The following is a 13144-nucleotide window of genomic DNA, read 5'->3' as shown; positions in this document are numbered from 1 at the left end:
AGGGATGATTTTATGTTCTCTGATATAATTGTCTGATAATGATCTTTGGGGTCTGCTGTTGTTGCTATGGTTACCTCCTCAGTCCAACTCAATTGAATAATCTTTAATATATTACCGAAACGTGTGTAAATACTCTTACAACATATATGTTTATATGGATAAAAAAACTTGTACATACTAGTCTGTTTTCTTTGAGGGTGTATTAATTGCCCCACCACAACCAAAAAGTGCGCCATCCCTTGCATATGAACGACTAATCTGCAAATGATTTATGAACTAATTTGCATAATTCTCTTTTTAAGCCTCTGTGTTCATTATTCTGATATTCAGTTTTAGCTAATGAACCATTTACAGTGCCTCCTGAGTATTCAGAATATGAATAAGCTTAATTATAAACTCTTTGTTTAAACTGCATTTTTAATCTAAAATGTAAGGGTATAGTTATGTGTACAGTTAAATATAACACTATGTTAGAATCTATGGATCTACAGTATGCTAATGGAAGTGTGTATGAACTATTATTAATTACATGCAATGATGCTCTTGAGCGTGTTGATGACTGTGAGAGAGTAATTCATCTGTGGGTGGTTTTTCATTTCTACACCATCAACTGTAGTAAGCATGGATAATGCTGAGATTCAGAAAAAAAATGTGTGTGAGAATTAATAAGCAAATAACTATATATTATGTATTTACTTTCATATTGTGACATATATCAAGAAGTACAAATATAGGCTGGAACTTGATTTTATCAGGAAAAGATAAATAATTTATAATAAATTCTGCCATATTCCATAAAAAAAAATAATAATAATTTTGCATGTTTACTTTAAGCTTTTGTAGCAATCTGCGCTATTGTAGCCTATATTTGATCTAAGATCAGAAAAGGCTGACTTAAAAAAACAACAAAATGAATTAAGGTCACATTGAGAAATGCTGGACACTGTTATAGCTCAATGACAAGCAAAATCTGAGAAGGTTAAAAAAATGTTTTTCGATGTTTTGGGATGTCTTTTTTGTTGTCTGTAATGATGTGTGGTTGTAATCACAGGTCTGAGATGGCCTCTTGCGCTGAGGTTTGTGGGTCCGGTCACGCGGTCGACTCCGGCTGTCGTGTTTTGGGAGTGCGCTCCTATTTACACCACTTCTATGAGGAGTGCACAGCCTCAATGAGGGAGCAGCAAGAGGACTTTCAGGACCAGAGATCACCGCTTCGGTGGAGCTCATGCTTCTGGAAGGTATCAGAGAGAAATTTTGTTGGGTTTGCACTTTTCTGTAAAAGAGATCCAAAGTCCTCATTTAATGTTGTTTTCACTATTGGCTTTGCTTGAGTCCAAAACCAAACTCGATTGACTCCACTTTGCCCCCTCTGGTCTTTCAGAATGTGTTATGTTGTTTTGAAACTTGGTAATTTTTTAAAATGTTTTTGTTATCAAAATAATATTCAAAAGCTTTTGTTATCAAAAAGTTTCAAAAGCACTGAAGATATCTATTTTCCATAAAATGTGCATCAATAGCGGTTCACTTTCAGATTCGCATCACAAATAAACTATCAATCACATCAACTAACCATCAGACACTTTCTGTCTCGACTGGTCTTTTCAAAAGTTATAAACTAAACCAACACTGTAAAAGAAAGTTGCTGCCTTAAATTTTAAAGTACAATCAACTTGGATTTTTAAGTCATTTCAACTTAAATTACATTAAACTGACTTAAAATGAATTGAATCTTGTATAACTTATGAAAAAAGCAGAAAAATGCTTTGAAGCTATTTTAAAACATCTTCTGTCATAACTGATTGATCATATAATTTTTTTTTTTTTTTACAGTAAAACTTTGTGAATTGTCTATTAACCTTACAACAGATAAATGAGTGATGGCCCAAATAGCCAATTAAATTAAATAAGACTTGTTTTTATGACATTGACCTTCACTTATTTTACACATCCGTAAACTGCGATGGTTTCTCCTAAAATAAATATACTAGACTAAATGCTAGATTTAGGCGATTACAAGGATTTTATATGGCATTGTGCTTCAAAGTCAGATACATCGAGCAGGATAATTGGTTTATTTCCTCCACATATTTCTACCTGCTGTTCGAGTAAATGCACATAGGCTTCATCCAAGATACTAATGATTTCATTTAATGTGTGGATTATTTGGTTTTATTTGAAAAACAAACATGCTGAATGGATTTTCTACAGCTCTGATGAGTACATGCAGCCAAAGTTCATTTTATTTTTAGGAAAACACATAAAAAAGACAATATTTACTCTGTTTGCATCTGTAAATTGTCCATTACACATTATTCTGAGTCAATGTCAATTAATGTTAGTCAATGTATCTGCCATGTCAACTGTCAGACTTCTTGACACTTGAAGATTTCCCCTTGTGTTTCATTGTTTTCTTGTCTTCTACCATTATATTTAGTGTTTAAAGGGGTCATATACAGTAATGCCATTTTTGTACAAGCTAATATGATTCTTTAGGGTCTAAATTAAAAGTTTGTAATATACTTTAATGTAAAATTCTCATTAGTATTATAAGAAAACACTAATTTTACCTAGTCAAAAACAGCTCTGTTTTCAGCACGCCGTTTAAGTGCATGTGTCTTTAAATGATAATGAGCTTTGCTCACCCCGCCCCTCTGTTCTGTGCGTACACCGTTTGTAACACAATAACACAATAACCATAACGCGTTGTTCATTATAAACGTGGGATTATGAATTATATCGAGAACGTCGTACATAGAAAATATGCTGTTATGTACCCTGAGTGTAAACCTTAGCCGCATTCATCATGAAACGTGCTAGCGATTTGCAAAGATTAATATAAATATTAATATAAAGGTTAATAAAACGTTACACTCACTTCAGTTCTTCTGGAGGTCCAGCAGGAACACGAATAGTTGGTACCGATCCTTTTTTCAGGAGCAGCTTCTTAGCAAAAAACAGCTTTATACTGACCCTCGTTTGTAAAGCAGTCTGGTGTGTGAAATGATTCGCACAAACATGAAAGCATTGACGATGATCGTGGGGAATATTCCCTTCGAAAACAAAACTCAGCCACTGCGTCTTCAGCGGTTCAGATTTAGGAACATCAAAATGACTGCTGTGTTCCTTATTACACCCAAGAACAGAACACCACAATCGCTTAGACGCCATTCTGCTCATAGACAGTGCTCCAGCGTATCAACAATGACCGCGTGGACTATGATTGACAGCTCGCTCACGAGCGAGGGCGGGTCTGTGTTGAAACGCTGCTGTCAATCAACAATCGTGGGAGTGGCTTGATTTGAGACAGGGGAAAACGTATAAGAAGATTAAAAAAAAACACTGGATGGATTTTTATCATTTTATGATGGTTGTGTACAGGCACTGCCAACACACATTTCAGTACAATCAACTTTTAAAAGTGCATGTACCATTATATCACCCCTTTAAACATAACAACCTGATGCTTTCTGATTTTCGTGTAATGATAAACTATGATTAACTCCATTTCGTGGTATCATGGTTGTTTTGTTTGACGGACATAGATAGATTACTCGCCCTTGAAAAGCTGTGGCTGTGGTTAAGTAACCCCTGTCGTAGGGTCAATAGAAGCGACATATAGTGCAAGAGAACGAAGAACACTCTTCTGTTCACTCTTAGGTCACACTTGCGGTTGGTGTGGTACTCCTGACAGTGGGGCTGGTGATCATGACAGTGGGCTATGCCATCCCCACTCGCATTGAGGCTTTCGGGGAAGGCGAACTGCTGTTTGTGGACCGCCAGGCCATGCGCCACAATCACTCGCTACACATATGTGTTCTGGTCGGGACGGGGATTCTCACTCTGGGCGGGGTTCTGATGGCAGGTGGAATCCTGACGTCTAACTTCTCCACAACTCCCACAAAAAAGGAAGACTCGAGAGGAGAACGGAAGGGGGGGACCAGAGTCCTGAGTGCAATGAGAAGCCCAGCAGACCCTGTAATGAAGCCTCCCAGTCCGGCCTCTGGTGAAGGAGTAGTATCTCCTCTTGCTAGGGACGATAAAGTTCAGAAGTGCTCATAAAAGAGCTTTTTGGCAATGCCCGTTCAAGAGTGCTGTCAAAACAATCAGCAAAAAGCTCCTTGTTTATTTCAATGAGAAATTTGGGAGTGTTTTATTTGTGTTTGATAATTGTGTGATAAGAGCCTTACATTATTAATTATTAGTGGAGCAAACCTGTGCCATCTGTTGTCCTTGTATAATTGTCGTCGAAATAAGTTTTGTATTTTTCTACATTACAGTATTGATCAAATGAACAGCCACTAAGTAGTTGCAAGGCAGCAAAAGAAAGCTTTTGAGTAAAAATAATATTTTTTAAAGAAATGAATGCTTTTGTTCAGCGATTATGCATTAAGTTGATCAAAAGTTATAGTAGTATAGTAAAGACATTTATAATGTTACAAAAGATTATTTTTCGATGAAAAGAAATGTGGTTCTTTTGACCTTACTATTCATCAAAAAATCCTTAAAATCGTGGTTTCAACACAACTTTTTTCAACACTGATAATAATATGAAATGTTTCAGGAATGATTACTGAGGGATCATGTGACACTGAAGACTGGAGTTATGATACTGAAAATTCAGCTTTGCCATCACAGCAATAAATTACATTTTAAAATAATTCAAACAGGAAACGGTTGTTTTAAATTGTAATACATTACAGTTTTACTGCTTTTACTGTATTTTTGATCAAATAAAAGCAGGCTTGGTGAGGCGAATTCTTTCAAAAACATTAAAACATCTCACGACCCCAAATTTTTGAATGGTAGTCTCTATATATTAAATACAAAAAGATAAATATTTAAAGCATCTTCACTGCCTAGTGTGCACCTTTTAAAGTGTAAAAATGGTTTATGAAAAGACCAATCACAATTCAATATGCAAATACAAATATTATGTCATTTGGAATGCTAACGTTTTTGAGCACAAGTTGGAGTGGAGTCTGATGTTATGTTAATTTAGGAAGAGGTTTAGAGTTTAGTAGTTTAGAAAAAGCCATAACCACAATGTTTGAGGAATAGCAATACAGTGCTGCCTTGCAAACACTGTAGAAAATGCAGGTCTGTCATAGTAATATGCACAATCCGGCACAAACCTACTCTTAATGTCTCTATTTCTGGATCCCTGACATCTTTTCTATCAGATATTCTGCTATGTAAGATATCAGGTAATAATTTTCTCTTCTATCTTACTCTTTCATCAGCTGCAGTTAAATAGAATGTGAGAGTCTAAATGGGATTTACTGTACACAACACCTTAATTGTTTACAGTCTTACTGTCTCATTATGTTAATGTATTTAAATGCTCTTCTCTAAACAAGCCCAATAAATCAATGTCAGCATACTTAATCCACTTCTCTTTTGGTGTTTTTTTTCCTCATCTACACCTTTTCATTCATTGATGGTGTGAATGAACTGAAAGCCACACTCAGAAAGGTGTGACAAAAGAGACATCTCTTTTAATGTTGTAAATCGTTGTCTATCTGTAGGCCATTTGAGTGACTGTAAATAGATGCAGGACACAGCGATGACTCATCCCAGCTCTATTCCTTGCTTCCACAAAACTGTGTTCTTCCTCTTTCTTTGTCTCGCGAGGGCTCGCCGTGAGTCACCTTCTCTCATATAACAGTCATAGCTCACAGTACGCGGGCTGTTAACAATCAATTAACCAGTGCTCCAAACATGTAGAGCCATCATCAAGGATCGTTCACTCCTCTGCAGCGACGCTTATCCAGAAAACAAGAGTGAGATGGGAAGAAATGTTGTTTGTCTTCAGCTTTAGGTCATGTGCTTGATGCCTGAAATGTGTTGGCAGCTTGTTAACACATGTTTGTTTAGAACAGCCAAACCAGATGAACGCTACAGCGTGTTGATGTGTGCTAGGTATACAGAAAATAGGCCCTAACACTCAGGATGAACAATCCACTTGCATTTTTTTTAATGTTGGGAATAGGGTTTAGGGGTATAGGTGTGGGTTAGTCATGGTACCAATGGTGGTACATCTAAATTCTAAGTTCTAAGATTATTTCTGCCTAGTGAAATGTTTAACCAACAATTAAAAGTAAAGGTTCTTTATTGGCATTGATGGTTTCATGAAGGACCTTTATATACCTTATATATATATATATATTAATATATATATATATATATATATATTACTAAAATGCTCTTTACCCTGAGTGGTTCCTTTAAAAAACGGGATTCAAAAACATGAATAGGTAAATCTATTGTCACGGAGGCAAGCTAGTAAGAGCTGTGTGTGTAAACTTCACTCTCCTGGCCTCAGGAGGTGTACTAGCGACTGCGCTAGAGACTGCAGTTTTTAGCATCCTTGCCTGCGTCCGACGTTGGTTAGAATCCCGCTCTGATGGTTCAAACAGGACCAGTTATATTTGGTGCCGTGACACATGGGAGTGAGGTTTAGGGGGTTGAGTGTAATGGAGGCAATCTAGTAAGAGCTGTGTGTGTAAACCTCACTCCCCTGGCCTTTAAGAGGTGTACTAGAGACTGCGTCCTTGTTAGCCTGCATACCGGAGACGCCGGTTCAAATCCCACTCGGAGCGTGTTTTTTTTTTCAAAGAACAGTTCACCCAAAAATTCTCTCATTTACTCATCCTATTCTGGTTGACAGGTTGAAATTTAAGGATTCACTCTCATATAATTCAAAACATTGCATGTAAAGACTACATCAAATATGGCAAACCACAAACGGCATGACGTTTGGTCATGTGATATTCGAAGACCAATGAGGTTTGATGTTAAACCCAAAGTACACTTCATGAATGTTTTGAACATCTACTACCAAACTCACAGCCTTTTGTTGACCCTGTCCCAATACCCACACTTGTGGTCTTTGCACTTAACCACTTATCTGTGGCCACTTGACATATTTCCTGTATTTGACTCAAGTGTTCAAGTGGGCGAGAAGCCCGCAAAGTGTGTGTAGAACTTTTGATTACCCAAGAGGACACCCTTAAAGTGTTGTCAAAATCAAGTAGCATTTTTTTTTTTTACAGAGCTTTATTTACATATTTTTAATATACACTTGCACTTTAAGGGTGTGTTCAGACTCTAAACAAACCAAAACAGGATGTGATGTCACAAGATGCCACCCTAAAAAGAACAATGTTGCCATTACAGTTCGGTACAGGCATTGGAACTGTATCTTCTTGAAGCAGAACTTTTATGTGTGCAACAGAGGAATTCCTACCACTGTTTTGATTCCTTTACACATTTGTGACCCTGGACCACAAAACCAGTCACATGGGTACAATTTTTAACATTGAGATTTATACATCACCCGGAAGCTGAATAAATAAGCTTTCCATTGATGTATGGTTTTGTTAGGATAGGACAATATTTGGCGGAAATACAACTATTTGAATATCTGGAATTTGAGCGTCCCAAAAAATCGAAACATTGAGAAAATAGCCTTTAAAGTTGTCCATTTATGTTTGCGATTGTGTTGCATTCACTCACAAAAATAAATGTTTTATATATTAACGGTAGGAAATTTACTAAATATGTTCATGGAACACGATCTTTACTTAATATCCTAATGATTTTTTGCATAAAAGTAAAATTGATAATCTTGACCCATACAATGTATTGTTGGCTATTGCCACAAATATACCCGTGCGACATGTGACTGATTTTGTGATCCAGGGTCACATTTATAAGCTCTTCGTGAGTTCTCAGCTGGTAAAATACAGTATCATCATATGTACACACACAGTACTACAAAAAGTGCATTTAGCACATTGTTTTGGATGTTTGGTAAGTTAACTTACAGTTTTTCTCGAATTCATGCGATTTCCCATGAGTTTCTGAACATGAAGAATGATGGGATACACAGCCTACAGCGTTAGTCCGTAGCGTTATTAGAGATAGTGTGAATTTAGAGTGCATTAATGGCACTGAGCTTTGGCATTTATCAGATCTGGGGCAGTCTCACTTCCTGTCACGTGCACGACACGCGCTCAAGTGGCCAAGGCTATAAGTATGTGTATTGGGACAGGCTCTATATTCTTTGAACTTTGGCTGATGTTTGAGGTATGTGGCACCATATTTGATATAGTCTCTGTATACAATGAATTGGAATATACCCAAACAGCAACATATGTGTCGGCCCAGATCCAGCCCACATCTGGTACGTGTGGAATCCATGTGTACCAATTGTGGGCCGGATCTGGGCCGACACTATGTTGCTGTCTGGGTCCCAGTTGAGTTAATTTTCTGTCCCAAAATTAGGTTTGGGTCCCATTGACTTTCATAATACAGACAGCTTTTTTTATGTGTGTCCCGCAGAATAAAGAAAATCATGCAATTTTAGAATGATATGAGGGTGATTAAATGATCACAGAATTTTTGTATGAATTATCGCTTTAGGTCAGCAGGCAGGTCAGTTTTTTCAGTACATCCATCACTCAGGAGCCTTACTACATGTCATTAACCGACAACTCACAACTGTAGCCTATGTGAGTTGGAGAATCTAAGCTCAGGCTGCATGGAGTAGAGAGACAGGCGGATACATGGAGGGTCTGCGACACCAGAGCAGTCTGTTCAGTTTGAGGTGGGGGGGGTGGGGAAATGAGACGAAACTGACATGCTCCATTGACTGAGCTGTGGAAAATGACTCACTGCTCTGAGAAACTGCACACAGCAGAAATTCATTGAACCTATGAACTCTTGGCACTGTTGAGTGATGCTGATGCGCTCAAGGTCTCAAACCACAATAAAGAGCCTATTGCTATTTATCCATAAAAGACTCTAAAATGCAACATCTCAAATAGTTTATTTAAGAATGTGAGATAATTGAGGTCTATGACACTTATTATCCAAGAAGTCGAACGATTAACTGATGCAATAGCATGAAACATTAGCAGATACAGTGTTAAAACCACTCTTAGAATATTTTTACATTTATTATTTTTTAATATGGAATATCTGACAAGTGATGTTTTCTATATTCGCTAGATACTGAATTATGGCTATCTCTAGTTATGCAAACTTTTTATGGCAATTTTGAAAACACTTGACAATTGTATTATTTATTAAAATATTGAATTCGATTAAATTATTTATGATGCAATATTCATGATGCTAAAAATATTTTAGATGAGTTTTGTAGAAACTGCATATGTCATTCATTCATTCATTCAAAGTGGCTGGTTACCAGATAATGAAGGAAAACATCCAAAAAATGGTCAACATATCTCTTTCAAAAAAACGTATATTTTTTGTATATATATATATATATATATATATACTATATATACTTATATATTAATATTTGTTCAATTTCATAATTTGATATCTTTACTAGTTGTGGAAAATAGTAATAATAAATGAACTCCAAACTTTTAGACTCCCTTTTGCCTTCAGAACTGCCTTAATTCTTCATGGCATAGATTCAACAAGGTGTTGTAAACATTCCTCAGAGACTGTGGTCAATATTGACATGTCAGCATCACGCAGTTGCTGCAGATTTGTCGGCTGCACATCCATGATGCGAATCTCCCGTTCCATTACATCCCAAATGTGCTCTATAGGATTGAGATCTTGTGACTGTGGAGGTCATTTGAGTATAGGGAACTCTGAGATCAGTTTTAGATCCTGCATATTATCCTGCTGGAAGTAGCCATCAGAAGATGTACACTGTGGTCATAAAGGGATGGACATGGTCAGCAACAATACTCAGGTAGGCTGTGGCATTTAAATTATGCTCAGTTGGTACTAAGAGGCCCAAAGTGTGCCAAGAAAATATCCAACACACCATTAAATCACCACCAGCAGCCTGAACAGTTCATGCAGTTCATACAAGGCTGGATCCATGATTTCATGTTGTTTATGCCAAATTCTAACCCTACCATCTGAATGTCAGAAATCGAGACTCATCAGACCAGGCAACGTTTTTTCCACTCATTCAATTTTGGTGAGCCTGTGTGAATAGAAGCCTCAGTTTCCTGTTCTTAGGTGTGTTCTTCTGCTGCTGTAGCCCGTCTGCTTTTCATTTTCATTCAGAGATGTTCTTCTGCATTCCTCGGTTATAGCGAGTGGTTATTTGAGTTACTGCTGTTTTTCTATCAGCTCGAACCAGTCAAGCCATTCTCCTCTGACCTCTGACATCAACAAGGCCTTTTCACCCACAGAACTGCCACTCACTGGAGATTTTCTGTAAAAGCAAGAGATGGTTGTGTGTGAAAATCCCAGTTGATCAGCAGTTTCTGAAATACTCAGACCAGCTCGTCTGGCACCAACAACCTTGTTCAACCACGTTCGAAGTCACTTAAATCACCTTTTTTTCCACATTATGATGCTCAGTTTGAACTTCAGCAGATTGTCTTGACTATATGCCTAAATGCATTGAGTTGCTGCCATGTGTAACGAACAGTTGAATAGGTGTCCCTAATAAGGTGGACAGTAAATGTATATAGTATAAAGTATATATTGTAGGGTGACCATACGTCCTGTTTAACCAGGACACGTCTGGCCAGGATTTCAAGATCCCCCAAAATGCCCGGGATTCGGCTTTTGCTCTCTACAGTCACCATTCATTATGTTTACATTATTACATTATTTGACACTGACACGTCCGTGCGAGCTTTGCAGGTCATGCATTCTGCTTCACACGGATCCCGATCGAGACGAAAACACAGGAATTTTCTTAGCAATGCTAAAACGCACATCAACCGATCACTTGTTTAGCGTTCATGTAAACACTACATTCAGATTCACCAATCGGAATTAATTCAGTCCTACTGAATCAAAAGGTGTGCATGTAAACGACGAGAAAGCAAAAGCCGAATCCCGAATATTTTGGGCGATCTCGAAATCCCGGCCAGACATGTCTTGGAAAAAGAGGACGTATGGTCACCCTAATAGTGTACATAAATAGTTACGAAATACGCAGTGATCACATGACTGACAGGTGATCAAGTCCCTCATTTCATTTGTTCAGAGTCAGTGGCTTCTTCAGGCCACAATGTGCTGCATGTGATCACCCGTGATGTGACATAAAGACGCACACCAAGTTCTGGCAAGCAATCACTAAAGCTAATTCAATGTTATGCAACGGTGAATGGAAATCTGTCTTCATGATAAGGGCTCTGACATCCACTGTCACCGCAAAGATACGGAAAATATTTTTCTGCTTTTGTTTAGTGACAGCCACATTTGAGTCATCACACTGAGGGCCATATTTAAATCTCGTCTGTCGTGAAATTAAAAAAGTTTTATTGCAGCTAGTTCAGTATCTTTGAAAGACCCATTATAAGATTTCACAGTCGCACAGCCCCGGTCCTATTTGCCATCGTTGCAGTTTGTCAAACATAAAATGTTAATTGGATTGCTAAGTGAGAAATATCGCATCCAATAGAATCCACCTCCAGTCAAAATATTGGGAAAAAGCAATATTTCAAATGAGATTTTAATTTGGATAATCTTTTGAACTTTAATAGAGCCCGAGCCAGTGGGCATATTGAGATTACCACATCATTATTAAACAAAAGTGACACAAAACCATCAATTCTCAGTCCGTGACAGATAAACGCTTTCCACTGCACAAATAATATTAGTTCTGCCTACTGACGCCAGCTCTTATCTGCCTCTGGTTTATTGGGTTCACACTGCTGTCAGGTGCTGAGAGATTTGACAGAAATGTTTGCATATATGAATAGCGGCACACACATATAGATGTTGGCAGGTTCTTGAAGGAAGCCCGAGGCACGGCGAATGAGACTAGTCCATATCAGCGCTTTAATGAAATTCTCCCTGCTCATCAAACACGGGCAGAGAGTGATTATACATGGAGAGGGACAGACAGACGAGATGAAACGTATGCTTTCCAAATATCACCCTCCATATTCCATATCATTATCATAATAATGCCCGCCATAAGGATGGACATGTCGCGGGGTCAGACTGATACTATACAAACGTGTGGATTCAGATGTAGACGCATGCATTTCTTCAAACTGTCTGTGAAACCATCATATTGTAGGCTTGTAAGATGAATGTATGTTAATCTTTAGATTCAACATTGGGTGACTTTTTCCCCAGAGTCTTATTGGATATTCGAAGAATATGAATTTCCAGAAATTGGAACACACATGTTCACATTGAACTAATTTCATAATTGATGAACATTACACACTTACTTAACCGAAGCAAATCAACACTGAACTGACTTGAGCTATAATAGCACTATTGTGTGTGTAGAGCGGCTTTACAGCAGAATTAATATTTGTCTAATATTTGAAGCCGCTTATGTTTTTTACAGCGAAGCTGCTTTGAAACAACTTGTGTTGTATAAAGCACTATATAAATAAAGGTGACTTGACATTTTGTACATTTTAGCAGCATTTATATCAGCAATTACACCGTGGTCTTGTAGCTGATCGCATTGTGCATAAATATCAATAATCAATTCAGATCTTTGCAAGACTGAAATATTTTCCATGAATTTAGTGCCAATGCTCTAAATAGTCCTACAGCTACAATGAGCTGAATAAGCAAATGACCTTTCAGAATTCACATTTGACTAGCTCACACATTCTGTCAGACCATACTAATGTGACTCTGCTCCGTCCATTCATGTAAAAGGAAAGCGAAGAACAAAGAATTACACTGAGGGAGAATTTCAAGGGCACTTTGGCTAATTCAGATGACCAGGTTGCATAGCAACTTCATCCATTCAGTCCATCCGAGTGTCAAATCCTGCTTTCCATGAGCCATTTCAGATGATGTCATTATCTATTAACAGCTTGGACACAGGTGGCAAAATGCTCCACTTTCAAGAACTCAAGAAGCAATTCTTAGTCTATTTTTACAACAGGGATGATGTAATGCTTTTTCTTGCCGTCTTTCCAGTTGATTTGGGGCGTTTTGTTAATGTTATAGCGCCTCCCTGTGGTGCAGCGAAACATTCCTTTATGTAAGTTTCTCTAACAAATGACATCATGTGTTTACATCGTAGGCTTAGGTGACAGATCAGAGAGGAATGGAAGAAAAAGGTGGGTGAGGGAAGAAAAAATAGAGCGAGAGGAAGAAAATGTGAAAGACTATACATGTGAAAGTGAATGAAAACAGTGAGTCATGTTCAAGAATA

General features: G+C 37.7%; 1 protein-coding gene across 1 annotated transcript; it reads left to right on the top strand.

Annotated features, from left to right (window-relative positions):
- Window positions 1-1058: 1058 nt before the first annotated feature.
- On the top strand, window positions 1059-4059 carry nrsn1l (neurensin 1-like; the record flags this gene model as incomplete). The annotated part of the gene is made up of 2 exons (XM_081376028.1): window positions 1059-1238; window positions 3658-4059. 2 exons carry the CDS (start codon window positions 1059-1061, stop codon window positions 4057-4059), a joined length of 582 nt encoding a protein of 193 aa, XP_081232154.1.
- Between the last annotated feature and the right edge of the window lie 9085 nt (window positions 4060-13144).

This window comes from Scardinius erythrophthalmus (genome assembly GCF_964197995.2).
Source record: "Scardinius erythrophthalmus genome assembly, chromosome: 10".
NCBI classification, from domain to species: Eukaryota; Metazoa; Chordata; class Actinopteri; order Cypriniformes; family Leuciscidae; genus Scardinius; species Scardinius erythrophthalmus.
This window is presented reverse-complemented; position numbering and strand designations above follow the sequence as displayed.